Source organism: Neoarius graeffei, chromosome 3 (genome assembly GCF_027579695.1).
Source record: "Neoarius graeffei isolate fNeoGra1 chromosome 3, fNeoGra1.pri, whole genome shotgun sequence".
Taxonomy (NCBI): domain Eukaryota; kingdom Metazoa; phylum Chordata; class Actinopteri; order Siluriformes; family Ariidae; genus Neoarius; species Neoarius graeffei.
The window spans coordinates 76,456,388-76,475,298 of record NC_083571.1 but is presented as its reverse complement, the minus strand read 5'-3'; the positions used below and the strand labels follow the sequence as shown (position 1 = coordinate 76,475,298).

The following is an 18,911-nucleotide window of genomic DNA, read 5'->3' as shown; positions in this document are numbered from 1 at the left end:
TTACGTCAACTTTCTGTAAAAGTACAAGCAAAGATTAATGATTATTTGTATGAATGCACCTTGATAATATTTGTATTTCAAATCATGAGTCAACATAATGTACTGATCATACTATTGTATACCATGTAACTTACATATATTTAACATTTTATATTTTTATTGTTTACTTGGCAATAGTTTGACTCAGATGAGTATTTTTGACCCTGTATTTTTTAAATTAACAGTTTGACTGCATTAAAAAAAAAAAAAAAAAAAAAAAAAAAAAAACACATAGAACTTTAAGAGTAAATTTTTAAGCAGTATCAGCCAACATGAGATGATAAAAATTTATAATTACCTCTGAATGAGCTTGTCTATCTGCTATTGGTGTCAGGGGCACCGATTCTGTGTTATCCGTAACTGTTGATTTCGCAAGTGCTCCCCAATGGCTGACATCATGAGCACCATGGGTCTTGGGTTTCATTTTGAAAAACGATGATCCAAGAGAATAGTTTGTCTGAAAGTTTTTCAGCGTGCTTCATCATTTTCGCATGTTTCGTGATCACAACACATCCTTGACTGCCATAATTTATCAAGTCATTGCAGTATGTGCATAAAACTTTGCCGGGACAATCAGCTGTCTTGACAAAGTTTTCAAGTTTCTCCATGATTGCTTTCAGCTGAAATCTGAAAAGACATGGTCTATTGAGCATTTGCAATAGCGATATCCATGTATCAATAGCGCTGATTGGTTCAAAGATCGAAAGATAGCTTGGGTCAGCCAATCGCTGCACATTTTGTAAAATTTATGGCTTTCAAGAAGTTTTCCAGTTACAGAAAGAAACAATTTGCTCCGAATGTTCCGCGGTTCACTTCTAGACTGAAAGGGACTCGGCAAAAATCAAACCTCACCCCAATTTTCTCCTCGGATTTGGACGATTCACAAGAACGACCCATTTGGCTAACAAAACTTCAGAAATCCGTGGACAATTGTCATCCCTGAAAAGGTGACTCAAGTCAAGGCTGAACAAAGGTTTGGCTAGCAACAAAATGTTACACATATAGCACATTAAAATAACATTCCAGCCAAAGATATTCATGAAACAATGCTGCAATGCATTTTCATAACTGATTGTTCTGATTTTTATGAAAATTATGTAAAATAATTAGCCACAGGAAGCATCGGGAGAGGCCATGCAAGATTCTGTGAAAGTCCATGAAGAGCAGAACATCTGATTAACTATAGATTTAAAAACTGGGAGACATTTACCCAAATGTGTAGTGAAGAGGATACATTAGTATTATTGCTAAACTACGTAGGCATTAGTGTACCCTTGTAACCAGACAGAGATTTAGCCAGACAGCAGTCAGCCAATCATCTGCCTGATAGCAGTCTTCGCCACCTACTCCACTTCAGTACAGCCTCAGATAACATCACTGCAAACACTGAGGACCTTCGTAGTACTGTATAGACGGAGGTCAGGTTCGACAATAAAACTACCCAAAAGACCTAAATCAACTGTTACACTGCTTTGTACAAGTTAAGCCAAGAGAGTAGACTTACTCCTTAAGATGATCTTAGCATGACTGATCTTGTGCTCTTGGAAACGGCTCACTCGTGGAGCAGGCATGATGGTCCAGGTTCTCGTTTCTTCTCTGAAGCGGCTTCACGGCAGAGCGGAAATAAAGACTACAAGCTTTAACTCGGCAAGTGACCAGCTCTGAAGAGTAGCTCAAGCGTCTGTTCCCTCAGTTCAACTTCATACAATGGAGCACAGAAACAAGACAGCACCAAGAACTAAGAGACTGTGTGGCCAAGGAGCCTGAGCTCATCAATGAAAAGTGAGTCAATCACATCACTTGTCCCATCATGGTTTCAAAACAGTCTTGTGATGCAATCAAAGTCATGTGCTGTTAAAAGCCAATAAGTACATAAGCACATACCAGGCACGGGTCTCCCAGAAACACTCGCTCACTTCACCACGAGGCCAGAATTTCCCTAGATACTGTCAAAATCTGATCTCAAAGCAGGACCTTAATTCAGACAGATGCATCAGGGCCCTAAATCACCACAAGCCAGTGTGACAGTCCACTCCATTCCAACACCTGACACACACAAAGATAATCCCAGATACTTGACCTGTAGTCTTCTCTGTCAACAGATCCACAACAGAGTATTTATACCCTGAAAAAGGCAGAAAATTCTAAAACCTGACCTAACACATGATGAGCCTACTGGTTGAGGCAGAAAGCTATATGCAAGCCAGTGACCAGATCCTAAAATAAGAGTCTCAGTGAGGTGCTGGCATGTTCAGCTGAGAGCAGAGTTTAAACACAACCCCCCGGCAAGGACTCTTCATTTCTCCCATCAGCTCAGTATCATAATTCTTTATCAAATGTACTCCTGACCTTCTGAAAACATCAGATCTTTCCCATATCTGGTTCCACATCGAGACAGGGAGTGATAAGTTATGCGGGGGGGTTGAATTTTCACAAACATGGGTCTCTCCTAAATCATGTGGATGTGTTAAGTACGGATTACTTTGTACCACACCATAAAACACCACAAACGTCTTGCCATGCAAGTGATGCACATTTTTACTGGCCAATTCAGAAGATATGGGTTGTGACAAAAGCAAGGCTGAGAACAGTTTCATTAGCTCAGTGGTTAAGAAAGGGTTTCAAATCCATAAACTGCCAGAGAGTCAGAGGAGTTGGGCCACTGATATGCCTTCCACAGGACCGACTCCGTGCTCCACACTCTTCAAGTAAACATACTACTGTTTTTCCTCAACCCTTCCCTTCTACATTATATCCTAGGGTTGAAGTGTTGAAACCACTGGAAAAGGTGCTTACTAGCATTAGCTCAACTGCACTAAACCAGCATAAGCATGCACACACAAGCCATAAACAACCTCATGCTCTCAAATCAAGCCACACTGTTTTGATCCCAATAAGTCTGGTAGTATGCGTCAGCAAACTATTTGAGAGCTTGACCTCGGGAATCACAAGCTCCATCATACAGACTTCCCTTCTGAGAGAACGCGTCTCATTTATCTCCAGTGATGTGCATTTTGTTCATCTTGACAGCTCAAGATAATTCTGCAAAAAGTGGAAATCAAATCCTTTTTTTGATGTTTTGAGTCATGGATTTAAAGAGCGATATTAAAAACACACATCACAAGATCATCACGTTCTTTATAGATGCAGATAAAAAAAGGACATAATCAAGCACCTGGTTTTATTTCTAACGCAGCCAAAATGACTCATTTCTTAGGGCTATGATAGTGTGATAATCGGCATGTCAGTGGAGAAGGTATAATTAACGCCACTTTGCATAATTAAGCGCATCACTATAAGGTAATTAATAGATAGTGATAGAGTGTGTGACTCTGCAGCTTCCTGGGGTGATAACAGGAGTCCAGCAGTGGGAACTGATACGCAGACAGCAGCAACAGGAAGTCAAGGGTTTGAACAATGGTCTGTGCCTGGATTCTGCAATGGCACGGATTGTAAAATATCACGGTTTGATGGAAAGTGATTTCAACTCACCCTTAAAAACTATACATCGTGTTGAGCAATTGTTTGGGTTGTGAGGATGTGACAACCATCAGAGCAACAAGTTCCTATTTAATAAATGTGCATAATAATGTACAAGACTTCATACAATATCCTTTTTTGCACACACACCAAGATATGGGTGAGGCACATACACATGCTCACTCGAACAAAGGATAATTGAGTCAAGCTCAGACTAAATACTCACTAAAGGAACAATGACAAAAGCACATTCTGCTCTGCAGGAAACACCCAAGAAGATCTTAAAAAGAACGCAAGGAAGGTTATGTATACCGTACTAGTTATCTTTAATCCAAGTGAAAATGCTCAAATATGACAATTAGGCCCATGTATTTGATCCAGCTCTACTATAATGATACCATCATGTGCCACACAACTCAATTTCTTCAACATTTTCAATCCACACACTTGGGCTTCAGCACCTTCATTATGACTGCAAAAATTCAGCACTGCAGCTACTGGCATGGCTGAAAATGTCTAGCTCACCTGCATCCTGAGAGTTGAGCACCTCCAAAGCATGCATCATGGCACTGGCAAATACGTTAGCATCCTCCTTGCTGCCAAAGTTAAGGCCGTACACCTGCCGTGCATCGCGCCACTGATGGAAAGTCAGTGTTGCCTGGTTATATTTCAGTCCCTTGGGAATGGCACAGTTTATCACCACCTGGGGATAACATGAGAAATACAAACTAAATAGATGGTTTCAAGATTGGACACTCAAACAAATGTCATTTAACCTTCAAAAAAATAGATGCAGCTCAGGAGTGTGAACTCAATGAAAATATGTTTTGGTGCATACCTTTAAAGGACAACAGACGCAAAAAAAAAAAAAAAATCATCATCATAGCACGGACTATCAAGTTGGAAAAATACATTTTCTGCAAATCTTAATGCAGAGTTATTTTACACTTGTTGAGCTTTATTTAAAAAATTAAAATAAAATAAAAAAAATTGTAGAATTTGCAAAAGTTTGGACACCTCCAGTTGTAAAGTCATCATTAGGCTTTAACCGACTCATTAGGACTTGCTTCTTGGGTGAAAAATCTTCATTTACAACAATTCTAGAGTATAATAAACTCTCTGACTCTTCCACCCTTGTGCTAGCACTCAATAACCATGGGTTCTTCTCTATGCAGCTGACTTCAGTTTCAGACCACATATACCGTACATGATGCCTACAAAGCAAACAAAGGCTATAAAAAGATCCCAAAATTGCTTCCAGCTCACAATTTCCACTGCTCAAAACATCATTAAAATGGCAGTAAAGGCAAGATCTAGAAGACCAAGTACATTCTCAAGAACAACTGCCTGTATCCTGGGCAGAAAGGGGAAGCAAAATCCCCAACTGACTTACATGGACATATGAGAAATTTTGACCCGGGAGTAGCTTTTAATTTAAATTTTATATCCAGATTTCTGTAAAGCTGCTTTGTGATAATCTCTATTGTTAAAGCATTTTATAAAGTGAATGTGTACCATTCTACATTACAGTACAACATTGCTTGCACAAACATGATCTACATAGAAGAGTAATCAGAAAAATAAATGTCTGAAGTACACAAAACATTATCTAAATAAGTACTGTGGATTAAATAAAGCAGCACTCTAGGACCAGTCACCAAAGGTATGTTTATAGAAAAAGACCAAAAGCGCGCGCGCGTGCGCGCACACACACACACACACACACAAAAGGCAGCAGCATTTGATGAAAAGAACACCTTTCTATCCTTGGGTGGATTTGGCGTTGCACTGCCAGTGGCACAGGAAACACTGAACAGACAAACGGAAGAACAAATTCCAGTAAATCAGCAAATTCTAGAAGCAAATCTGATAGTCAGTCAAGAAACTAAAAGATGAAGAGAGATTGGTGGCAGGATAATGATCCATAGAAGACCCTTAAAATCCACTATGAACTACTTCAAGAAACTTTCAAGAAAAAGTGGGTGCCAAGTACTGACTAAGGCCCTGTCCACACGGCAACGGATTCAGGTGAATCTGATAAAATTGTTTATCGTTTCGGCCTGGCGTCCACATGGCACAGGCGTTTTGGGTGCCCAAAATGAAATCTTTTGAGAACGGGTTCCAGAGTGAAAAAAATCTGGCAACGGAGCCGTTGCAAAGTCGTCTGGATGAGTAGAATGGATTTGTTTACTATGACGTCACAACCACATGTGCTTCACGCCGGGTAGAAGTGTAACGAACTCGATGCGAGTTGTCAACAAATCCTATAACTTGGTTCATGAAATGCACTTACAAAATATTTTCACTGTGAATATTTATTGTGTAATGGTGCAAAGTGAGAGAGAGAGAGAGAGAGAGAGAGAGAGAGAGAGAGAGAGAGAGAGAATAGCCCTTAGGGCAGAGTCAATCCCGCCAGCAAAAATAGGGAAAAAAAAAAAAGGAGCGATCTCACCTCTTCAGATGTTTATTCTGGACCATTAAAGAATTCTGGAGGATATCAGAATGTTGGCGTACCGGCTTCCATCTACCCCCGTTCATCCCTCTTTCCGTGTCTCCATTCAAAAACCGACCACGTGATTTAAAGGGACTATATCCATAGGATAGGGAGTGAGAAAGTGTGCGCGTGTGACAGTGACAGGGATAGTCACTGTGCGCATGCGCAGTTATGCGCATGCGTCTACTTCTATTGTTCTGGTGTCTCCGATGGGACCGTCTTACAGCGCACGTAGTGGTGTGGCATGTGTATTGCATCGTTTTCAGCAAGCGTTGCCATATGAACCTGATATTTTACTGATCCGTTGCCCATGTGGACGCGATATTTAAAAAAAAAAAAAAAAATCTCGTTGCCGTTGTCGTGTGGATGTAGCCTTAGTCATGTCCAAACTTTACACTTGCCACAATTACTATTTTTAAGGTAATTTAAAAAAGTGACCATGCATTAATATTTTTAAATGGTTTGCTGCAAAGATAAACAATAGGTAAGAAAGCCAGGGGTGCCCAAACTTTTGCATACAACTTTAACACCACTGGATGGTTGCAACTCTTTTAGGAGTGTGTGTTTGTTAGCTGACTAATTAGATCCTGGCAACTATCTCTAGGGCAGGTAACTATGGACCCTTTTCAGTCACGTGACCTTCGTAAACGCGACCGCCATCTTGGACATGTAGTGGACTTCGGCTCAAATCGGTTTGAATGCGAGGAAGGCGACAAACAAAAGAAAAAGGAGCGAGATGCAGAAAACTGTATTTACTAGTTTACTGTAATTATGATCTGGCAGCTATTTACACCGGATCCAGTGTAAATAGCTGCTGGAGCCAACGTCCGGCCGGGCCGCGAGCGAGCGCGCGCCGGAACCTCGGACATTGGCTCCGGCAGCTATTTACACTGGATCCGGTGTAAATAGCTGCCAGATCATAATTACAGTAAACTAGAATGGAATGTTAACAGCAATGTAATGCCTTTTCTGGCTAATTTTATTCGTCTTACCTCCAACAAAGTGGTCACTACACAAGCGTTGGTATGCCGCTATCCATCTTCTCCGTCGGTCAGCATCTACCGGGATCCGATAAAATGATAACCCTTGCCTTGTTTGTTGATGGTTACTACATCCAGGTGCACAACAACATAGTGGCATGATGGAAGTCTTGCTGAAAATAAGCACTTTCTTTGCTGCCGTTCCTCAATGCTGGCTGTGGTAAACTACTGGTAGTACACGTCCAAAATGGTGGCCGCGTTTGTCGTGACGTCACGTGAAAAGGGTCCATAGCAAAGGGAGCAAAATTTTAGTTGTGGTTTGATTCCTGCTACTTGGCAATAGTAGATGGATTCCAAGTGACTTGTGTCACTTAGCATTAGTTGGACTACTTTAATGTACGATTGACATCTACTGGGCAATGTATAATACTGTCTGTCTGTCTCTCTGTGTGTGTGTGTGCGCGCGCACGCTAATCATAAAACCTCATTGCTGACACTGACTCTCAGGGTAGGTACTCGTGGTGAGTGCAGATTTGTGATTGTAACTGTAGAAAGGTCGAGCGGTGAATTGTAGGAACAATGAAAGACGACTCCGGATTTCACGGGGAGAAACAATGAGTTGCGCAGTTTGAGATGTTCTGGACCTGTCCACCTCTCAGCTTTTTGCTCCATCCAGTTCAGTCTGACCAGCTGCCAAAACAGAGTGTCAGCTGGTTAAGCTGTCAGCTTGGCCGTACCTTCCCAGCTTCCCTATTACCTGATTAAATTGTTTAATAAATATTTGAGCTTTTCTAATTATTCTACTGTTGCATTATTTTCTTGAAATAATCAGTCTGCTTCGCTGCAGCAATAAATTCTTACCTGTCTTTGGTCAATAAAATCCCAAACAAAACAGAACTCCTACACCAGATGTGCTGTGAAACTTTCTGGAAAGCCTTTTAGCTTCTTTCTAATATAAAAAGAGAGGAGGTGGAGCAGCTGGTGGGCTGGTGCAGGGAAAACAACCTGATCCTGAACGTGGACAAAACAAAAGAGATCATTGTTGACTTCAGGAAAAACCAACCCAGCCACGCTCCACTTAACAATACGGCCGTGGAGGTGGTCAATAGCACCAAGTTCCTAGGGGTGCACATCACAGACAACTTCACCTGGTCTGTGAACACCGCATCACTGGTCAAGAAGGCACAGCAACGTCTGCACTTCCTGCATAGGATGAGGAGAGCCCACCTGCCCCTGCCCATCCTCACTACATTCTACAGAAGCACCACAGAGAGTGTTCTAACCAGCTGCATCTTTGTGTGGTGTGGAGGCTGCAGTGCCTCTGACTGGAAGAATGTGAGGAGAGTGGTGAGGACAGAAGAGAAAATCATTGGGACTTCTCTTCCCTCCATTCAGGACATTGCACCAAGGCCTTGCATGTCTCGAGCCAGAAACATCATCCGTAGTGATCCCTCACACCCTCACTATAGACGGTTCTCCCCTCTGGAAAGGAGGTTCCGCAGCATTAAGTGCAGGACCACCAGGTTCTGTAACAGCTTTTTCCCCCAGGTCACCACACTGCTGAACTCCAAACCCAAACTCTAAATTTCTATTTATAACTTGAACATTCCTAATTCCACAGGTAACTTTATACTATTGCACTTTATATTATTTTTTCTGCTGCATAATTTAATACACTTCATATTTCTTTCTGTGCTGAGCCAAATTGCAATGAAATTTCATTCGGTGTACACTTGTTGCATACTGAATGACAAAGGTTGTCTTAGTCTAATGTGATGCCATTTTATTAAAAAAAAAAAAATCGAATCAATTTTGTGCCAAAATGTTCATAAAATACTTTTGAAATATCAAACAAAAACGATAAATCAAAATTCAAAAAAAAAAGAAAAAAGAAAAAAGTAAATTTTTTTTTTAGACTGGCAAGCAAATTATTCGTGTAATCGTGCAAAATATATCAGTCTATTACTCTTCAGAAACCTTTTATTTTTGTTCCGCGTCTTTCTCAGTTTTGTTTGACGTAATTTATTTCGGTTGCGATTCCAGCTTTCTCGTTTGCGCTCCCTGACTTTTTGCTTGCAGTTTTGGCACAAACTTCATGTGTGGGTGGGCTGTCCAGGAATGCATTCCCATTGGGTAACTTGCGTTTGACTGACAGCTACGCTCAGCGATTCCCCCAGAAGCTGTTGCGGCCATTTCCTACTCGGATTTTGGCGGACTGTTTGACGAGTGACTGATCCATTGACGGCAAACAAGGATCGAGTGGACTTTAGTGGCAACTATGATATGGAATTAATTCAACAAAGTGTAAGTACGGGACAAATGTGCTGTACGTGTTGCAGTAGTACACATTATGCAGGTGTTTCGTGGCAAGTCAAATGTTAGACTTAGCTCCACTACCCAATATAATAGCTGTCTTGCTAACGTTACACACGCCTGCATAATGTGTACTACTGCAACATGTACAACACATTTGTCCCGCACTTACACTTTGTTGAATTAATTCAATATCATAGTCGCCACTGAAGTCCACTCGATCCTTGTTTACCGTCAATGGATCGGTCACTCGTCAAACAGTCCACCAAAACCAGAGTAGGAAATGGCCGCAACAGCCTCCGGGGGAATCGCTGAGCGTAGCTGTCAGTCAAACACAAGTTAGCCAATGGGAATGCATTCCTGGACAGCCCACCCACACGTGAAGTTTGTGCCAAAACTGCAAGCAAAAAGTCAGGGAGCGCAAACGAGAAAGCTGGAATCGCAACCAAAATAAATTACATCAAACAAAACTGAGAAAGACGCGGAACAAAAAAGGTTTCGGAAGAGTAACAGACTGATATTTTGCACGATTACACGAATAATTTGCTTGCCAGTCTAAAAAAAATTAACTTTTTTTTTTTAATTTTGATTTATCGTTTTTGTTTGATATTTCAAAAGTATTGTATGAACATTTTGGCACAAAATTGATTCCATAAAAAGCCCCTTCAGATTTACTTCCATTTTCTACTTTTCAGAAAGATCAGAATCAACTATAAAGCTGACACACACAGCGTGGCTGCGAGTCAAATCGGGGTCCTTAAAGCAGCATTTCACTGCATTATGACCCCTGCACGATTTTCTTTTACTAACAGTGGAGAACCATTAAAACTCAATTAAGCCTCCATAAGCCAAGCTGACTGAGGTGGGGTTTACATTAGACCGTATCAGCGGATCATCAGATTAACGTTTTTAAAAACGATTAGCGTGCACACAGCAACGCCAATACACGATTAGCGTGCACACAGCAACGCCAATACACGGATACGCTAATCACATGACTAATTCGGCACGCAAGTTGAAATGTGTCAGTGCGGCTCATCGCCGCCTCCTCAGCGGCTGCGCTCCAAATCACTCCGCTCTGAACAGCGAGTGCCCTCTGGAGGGTGCGCACTCCGGCCCTGCGCAGCTCGCGTGAGTTAAGCGCACGAGCAGTGATTCGGGACTGAGCCGCTGTGCGCAAGTCACTTACCACTTGCAAGTGGAAGGATGGCAAGCCTAAAGACAATCATAACTACACAATGGGCAGTATTTGCATCAGTATTTGCAGTATTTTCATACTTCTATACTCTTTAATGAAAGGTGATACAAGGCGGAAGTCCGCGCCGTTTTTCAGCAGTCGCGTCACATGACCAACGCCAGCGAATCAGGAAGGTGGATGTCACAGTGACGTTGTCCAATGACGACGCCAGCTAGAGCTCAGCACAGCGCATCTGCGTATTCTCAATGTTTACACAGCACCGGACCAGACACGATCTGGATTGAATACGTGGACCCTGGCGGATTCCCGTTTCCCGGCGTTTTAATGTAAACGGACAGTGCATCCGCGAAGAAAACAAGACAGACACAGTCTAATGTAAACTTGGCCTGAGGTTACTTTTCATACAAGGTGCTAAAAGAAGAGTTTGCAATACACACATTACTAATGAACTGACTGCCTCCACAAAAAGGGAGTGTGTAAACAAACAAGACAGAGGAGTGAAAAACAGCAGATAAAGCACGACTGCTCATCACTCCCTCAAACCTTTGTTCTTCTGCTTATGTCACGGTCAAGTACAAACCTTTCACTCCAATGCAAATGCACTGCAGGTCCACAAGTTATACAGACGAATTAGTGGCATTGTTAAACCTAAGGCATTAACGCAATACTTCTAGTGAACTACAGTAGAAAAACATCTCATCTCCACTATGCTGTCATTACAGCCCATTCAAATCAACACTGTCTTTAGTTTCCATAAACAACAAAAACAATGTGTATAACACATGCATGTCCAAAAGACCAACTCTGGCTTTTAAATTGCAGCTGTTGATCTGAATTTTGGGACAATGATCTAATCCAACTGCATGAGCTTGTGAACAGTAGGATAATTGTTGCATTTGCAATACAAGTCAATATGGAACAGACTTTGCAGTTGGGATGGTCAACAAATAGTTAAATGCAAATACGAGTCAAGTCATGCAAATATTCTTCTCTTCTAAAATGCTGTTTATACAACGAGGTAGCAGTTGACTGAAGAAAGACAGTAAAAGCTGTGCAGTATTATGCATCTTCATGGCTTTTTCATACAAGAGTGCTCTGAGAGCACAATATCCCCCACTACAATATGATGCAAAAGAAATTGCAATATGCATATTACTGTCCTATAACAAAGCCTTTTGCCAAGTTTTGTGAAATTCCTCCAAAAATTGTGAGGGGAGTTGATTTCAGAAGTGAGAACCCTTTCCGGGATGGATGGACAGACAGACGGACGGACTTCACCATGACAATCCCCCTTCGGGCCTTTCGGCCAGCGGGGGATAAAAAGTTTTGTGAAATTCCTCCAAAAATTGTGAGAGGAGTTGATTTCAAAAGGTGAGAACCCTTTCCGGGATGGACGGACAGATGGACTGACTTCGCCAGGACATAATCCAGTCTGACCAGTGTGGAGTTGGCGCATGCGCATTCTGTGCTACACACTTCCTGGTTTCCAAGTTGTTTGCGACAAGTCTTTTTTCCGCAAGTGTTGGCGTTAATAACTAATCTTTATTTTTTCTACAAATAATTTTCCAGTATCCTCTTCATTTTTTATTGTACTTTCGCTTTCCTTTTTCTACTTTCTACTTTCACTTTCCTTTTTCTGTTTTTTCTTTCCTCTCTTTTTTTCAGAAGAACGCCAAGACCGGAAGCTTTCTTTTTTCTCCTCCTGCGTAAAGACCACAAGCATAGGCCATCCACATCAGATGTGCCTTAATATCAACAGATCCTCGATTAAGGTACGTGAATCTTTTCATCATGGCACAACTTCAGCCTGTTCAGTGTGCTGAATGCAGGATGTTTAGTCATTCTTCCTCTGTCACTAGTGACAGCTTTATTTGTGAAAAGTGCAGATTATTTAGCTCTCTGATGGAGAAGATTGCAGTTCTAGAAGTGCATATCCAGGCTTTAGAGAAGGCCAGTGAGAATGAGAACAGTGTAGTTTCTGTAGGGGAAAGTCTGGATGCCCTAGGTGGAGTTAGTAATCCCCCAACTCCGGCATTAGAGCGCTCACAGCGGGGCGAATGGGCGACGGCTCTGCGGCATAAGCATAGAGTCAAAGCTACTGCTGAGGCTCGCTCACGGGAGCACCACTCCTCTCCGCGTCACGTGTCGAACAGGTTTGCTCTCCTTAGTGATGCACCCACTGAGAAACCTGAAAGAGCTCTGGTTATAGGGGACTCTATCATACGGCATGTGAAATTAGCTCAGCCTTTAGGGGCACCAGCAGGTTTAGTCAGGTGTATACCAGGAGCCAGGGCGCCAGACATAGCAGGTAATCTTAGGGTCCTAGGCAAGCACAGGTTCTCAAAGATAGTTATCCATGTAGAAGCTAATAATATACGCCCTTCATCAGTCTGAGGTTACCAAGAGTAACTTTGCAGAGGTGTTTAAATTAGCGAAGGCGATGTCCGATACCGTAGTATGCTCTGGCCCCATCCCAATGCGGCGTGGCGATGTAGCTTACAGATGGTTATGGTCACTGAACTACTGGTTGCCCAGGTGGTGCTCTGAAAACAATGTAGGCTTTATAGATAATTGGGCTAATTTTGAGGGCACTGCTGGCCTGTTAGGGCGGGACGGTACCCATCCCATTCGGGAAGGTGCTGCTCTCATTTCTTGCAGCATTGGTCATAGTCTCAGAACAGGCCTAGTTAATTTCTGACAATCCAGAGCCAAGGCCAGGGAGCAGACGAACAGGCTAAACTGACTGTCTGCTAGCTGCACAGAGTCGTCACTCAGGGTCCACTACATCGAGACTGTCTGTTCCCCGAGCTCAACAAAAAAAGTAGAAATACTCCGAGAGTTTGTTCCAGTAACCTAATCAATATAAAATTAGATCATACTGACTGTACAGCCGCTGCCAGCACCTTTGATCTAAAGGTGGGGCTATTAAATATTAGATCTCTTACATCTAAAGCATTAATGGTTAATGAACTTCTTACTGCTCAGGAGTTTAATGTACTGTGTTTAACAGAAACATGGATTAAGCCAAATGAATATATAGCATTAAATGAAGCTAGTCCTCCTGGATACAGTTACATACACCAGCCTCGTCTAACTGGCAGAGGAGGAGGCGTCGCGGTTATTTATAAATGATGATCTAGGTGTAACACACAAACCTGGTTATAAATTTAATACATTTGAACTTCTTCATACTAATATAATGTATGTAGCCTTGAAAAATAAGTCTACCCAGTTAATTCCGTTACTTATTATTTACAGGCCCCCGGGGCCATATTCTGAGTTTCTTTCTGAATTTGCAGATTTTATCTAATATCTAGTTATTTCCTTAGACAAAGCTTTAGTCGGAGATTTTAATATTCACTTCAATAACCCAGAAGACCCTTTGAAAACAGCGTGTCCATTTTTGATTCAGTAGGGGTTAATCAGAATGTCATAGGACTGACCCATAATGGTGGTCACACCCTCAATCTAATACTAGCATTTGGGTTAAACTTAGAAAATATAGTCACACTTCCACAGTCTGTAGTTCTCAGATCATCATCTCATCTCATTCAAAATACGTCTGAGTAATAATATATGCACCTCACCATGCTACTGTATTAAACGTACAGTCACGTCAACTACTGCACAGAGCTTTATAAATGATCTCCCAGAGTTATCAACTTTGATTGGGTCACTGTCAGCCCCTGCAGAACTTGATCAGGCAACTGAATGCTTAGTCAACGTTCCGCTATACTTTAGATCAGTGGTTTTCAAAGTGGGGGCCGCGGCCCCCTGGGGGGCCGCCAGGGGGTGCTGGGGGGGCCTCAGAAAGTTGGAGGGACGATAAAAAAAAAAATTGCGAATTTTTTTTTTAATAATTATTAAATATATTGTAATTAGTTTTTTAATCATTATTATAAAATATTATTATTAATAATAATACATCATATCGAAACGTTGTTTGCCATGCTCAGCTCTCCGATTGCCTGTGACGTTGCGGTTTGCGCCATTCATCAAGCTGCTTTGCTCCTCAAACTAGCGTATTGCTAGCACGAAATGGACAGGTTTTTGAAGAAGAGACCGAAGGAACAAACCAACAGCCCTGCTATGGAGGACACTGCTGCGAAAAAAAAAAAAACTAAGTCCTGGCCAACTAAAATCCGAAAATATGAGGCAGCATACATTAAATATGGCTTTACAGCCTTACAGAAAAATGGCCATGATTGCCCGAAATGCGTCCTCTGTCTGGAGACCCTGTCAAACGAGTGTTTAAAACCTTTGAAACTTCAGCATCACTTGGTACAAAAACATCCGACAGATGCCGAAAAAACAGAAGATTTCTTCAGACGCAAAGAGCATTTGGTCAGGCAATCTGCTGCATTCACCCAGCAAGCTACTGTCCCCGAGCGGGCCCTGAAGGCATCATTTTTAGCCTCGTACCACATTGCTCGTGCTAAAGTACCTCACTCAATTGGAGAAGATTTGATTTTACCAGCCACCAAAGACATTGTCCGAGAATTGCTTGGTGAGGATGCTGCAAAGAGAAAAAAGAAAAAGAAAAAAAAAAAAAATCGATGCTGTCCCACTCTCTGATAACACCGTGAGCTGACGGATTGGTGACATGGCTCAAGACGTATCTGCTCAGCTGTTGGAGCAGGTGAGAGCCAGCAAATACTTCGCACTTCAGCTGGATGAGAGCACAACTGGGAAAGACATTTTTCAAGTTTTGGACGATGACATCAAGTCTAACGGCTTGGACTGGACCTGTTGTGTGGGGGTGTGTTCGGACGGAGCCGCGGCAATGACCGGGAAGATCAGTGGAGTGACCGCTCTCATTAAGCAGAAGGCCCCGCATGTAGTGGCCACACACTGCATGCTCCATCGCGAGGCACTGGTCGCAAAAAGGATGGATAATGAGTTGAATCAGGTACTACAGGAGGTTATACAAGTAGTAAATTTTATTAAAGCCCGTCCCATGAAACAGACCGTTTACCCTGCTTTGTAATGAGATGGGCGCTCGTCTTGAGGGGCTGCTGCTTCACTCGAACATGTGCTGGCTGTCACGGGGCGCAGTTTTGAACCGTGTCTATGAGCTGCAGAGGGAGGTTGCAGAGTTCCTCTCATCTGAAAAGCATCAGCTGGCAGATCGGTTCACCGATGCAACCTGGATCCGCAAACTTGCATACATGTCAGACATTTTCCAGCATCTAAATGTACTGAATCAAAGCATGCAAGGACGTGACACGTACATACTCCAGGTGCAAGAGAAAGTGTGTGCTTTTTCCAAAAAGATCATGCTGTGGTCAAACAAGCTCCAGGAGGGAGTTACAGAAATGTTCCCACTACTTCACCAGGAGCTGCTGTCATGTGATGATTTGGGCTCCGTCTCTCCATTGATCCAGTCCCACCTGGAGCACCTCCAAGGATATTTCAAAAACTATTTCCCTTACCTCGAGAAAACACATTTAAACTGGGTTAGGAACCTCTTTACCCCCGGTGTCGGTTCTAGTCTGGACTTAAAGTCACAGGAGGAGCTGATTGAGATGACAAACTCAGGGGATTTAAAAATGGACTTTGAGGCTCTTCCCCTGTCTAACTACTGGCTACATGCAAGAAAGGACTATCCCAGCTTGGCTGACAGGGCATTGAAATGCCTTCTCCCTTTTGCAACAACCTACTTGTGTGAGTCTGGCTTTTCAACTTTAAAGGTACTCAAAACCAAACATAGAGCATGTCTACATGTGGACAATGACATGCGTATGGCACTGACGGAGATTAAGCCCAGGGTTGACAAGCTATGTAGGAGCTGCCAAGCCCATCCCTCCCACTAGTGTAAACCGTGGGTGTAAAACTCCAAGATCCTTGAAAAAGCTGTGGCACAGCAGTTATGCTCATATTTACATAGGAATAACATCCATGAAATGTATCAGTCAGGATTTAGACCATCATCGCACAGAGACAGCACTGGTTAAAAGTAGTAAACGACCTACTGTTGGCGTCTGATCAGGGCTGTGTCTCGCTGCTTGTGTTACTTGACGTTAGTGCAGCATTTGATACCATTGATCATTCCATTCTTCTGGATAGACTAGAAAATGTTGTGGGAGTTAAGGGAACATCCCTCTCCTGGCTCAGGTCTTATTTAACTGATCGCTATCAGTATGTTGATGTAAATGGTGATTTTTCTAGACATACTGAGGTAAAGTTTGGTGTTCCACAAGGTTCTGTCTTGGGGCCCCTGTTTTTTTCTTTATACGTGTTACCTCTGGGTGATATTATTCGTAAGCATTGTATTAGATTCCACTGTTATGCTGATGACACACAGTTGTATGTTTCTGCAAAATCAGATGAGAGACACCAGCTTACTAGAATTGAGGAATGTGCAAAGGACATTAGACACTGGATGCTTATTAACTGCCTTCTGCTTAACTCTGACAAGACTGAAGTACTTGTACTAGGACCACATGCAGCTAGAAGCAAGTTTTCTGATTATATAGTAACTCTGGATGGCCTTTCTGTTTCTTCATGTGCAGCAGTAAAAGACCTCAGGGTGATTACTGACCCCAGTCTTTCATTCGAAACTCACATTGATAACATTACCCAGATAGCTTTCTTTCATCTTGGAAATATTGCTAAGACAAGTAATTTAAAGTCACTACACGACACAGAAAAACTAGTTCATGCTTTCGTTACCTCCAGGTTGGATTATTGTAATGCCTTATGTCTGGATGTTCCAATAAGTGCATAAACAAGCTCCAGTTAGTTCAAAATGCAGCAGCAAGAGTCCTTACTAGAACTAGAAAATATAACCACATCACTCCTGTCTTATCCACACTGCATTGGCTCCCAATCAAATTTCATATTGATTATAAAATACTACTATTGACCTTTAAAGCACTGAATGGTCTCACACCACAGTACCTGAGCGAACTTCTGGTCCTTTATGACCCGCCACGCCTACTTCGATCAAAAGGTGCAGGCTATCTGCTGGTACCTCGTATAGTGAAGGCTACATCAGGGGGCAGAGCCTTTTCTTACAAAGTCCCACAGTTATGGAACAGCCTTCCAAGTAGTGTTCGGAAATCAGACACAGTCTCAGCATTTAAGTCTAGGCTGAAAACATCTGTTTAGTCAAGCCTTTTGTTAATGGTGTTTATGAGGTAAAGATGTAGATCTGGAGGGTCCTCAGACATAGAGTGTTTTGGTAAACTGGGATGTATAGACGCTGTTAGTCCCCACTCGCTTGCTCACTCGAGTTTGTTGACGGTGTAGTGGCTGGCTGCTTTATGTCCCGGGGCTCCCTCATGCCTGTGTTACCTTCTGGCTCTCCCCTTTTAGTTATGCTGTCAGAGTTCGTTTTGCCGGAGTCCCTGCTTGTATTCAGCGCAAAATGTATACTGTACCTACTTATTCACGTGACATTGGGCATACCTAACAACTTGTGTTTTCTCTCTCCCCCCCCCCAAAAAAAAAAAAATCTGTCCCTCCGAGTTACGTGTCAATCCTGGGATCGAGGTGCTGACCTCTTCTGCTCCTCGGACCTGCCTGATGCCCCATGTCTGGTTGGAGTCTCATCACATGGCTCCTGTGGAGGACGGCCCCATGAGGGCAGTTGAAAGTCACACTTGGAAGACGCTCTGGACACTTACAGTAACGCTTTTATGGCTGAGGACTACAGCTGACTTGCTAACTTTAGGACTGCGGTTGTCATGAACAGTTTTGCACTCAAGTTTCCATTAGTGAAGAGTTATAACATCAAAGAAACTGACTTCATGTTAAAACTGTTAATATTATAGTCATGTCTGTTGTTGTCCAGGTGAGGATGGGTTCCCTTTTGGGTCTGGTTCCTCTCAACGTTTCTTCCTCATGTCGTGTGGGGGAGTTTTTCCTTGCCATGGGCTTACTCATTGGGGACAGGTTAGGGATAAAATTGGCTCATGTCTTGGGTCATTCAGGTTTTGTAAAGCTGCTTTGGGACAACGTCTACTGTTAAAAGCGCTACACAAACAAACTTGACTTGACAATCCCCCTTCAGGCCTTTTGGCCAACGTTGACATTTAACATTGACATTTGATGCACCAACTTGAGAAATATCACAAAATGTATGGACATCTGGCCAGCAGTGACAAGAAGCAGCCAAAGGATCTCAAGTAGGTGCAAAATCCATCTGTACCTTTACTCAAACACAGGACTGGCTGTAGCAACCAAGATTATTCAACATTCACACTCATTTGTTACTTAGGATTTACACACAGTTTGCACAATTACACTGTTTAGTTTATCGTGACACAGATTCACTGGGTGCTGTGCAGTTCTGAATAACAGCATGTGTATTTGAGATTGCACTGTACCTGTCATTCAACTGAAACCGTACTTCTGTCCTGGTTTACATGTTGTATAATGGTCCTGGAAGTACGTGTAGAATTGG

General features: G+C 42.5%; 1 protein-coding gene across 4 annotated transcripts in view; it reads right to left on the bottom strand.

The window, feature by feature from the left end:
• enah (ENAH actin regulator) overlaps positions 1–18,911 on the bottom strand; it is a 177,524-nt gene that overhangs the window by 65,375 nt on the left and 93,238 nt on the right. For all 4 annotated transcript variants that reach the window (XM_060917365.1, XM_060917361.1, XM_060917362.1 and 1 more), the window contains exon 3: positions 4,045–4,222. In XM_060917365.1, the coding sequence (XP_060773348.1) occupies positions 4,045–4,222 (178 nt within the window). The remainder of the gene's footprint in view (positions 1–4,044; positions 4,223–18,911) is intronic.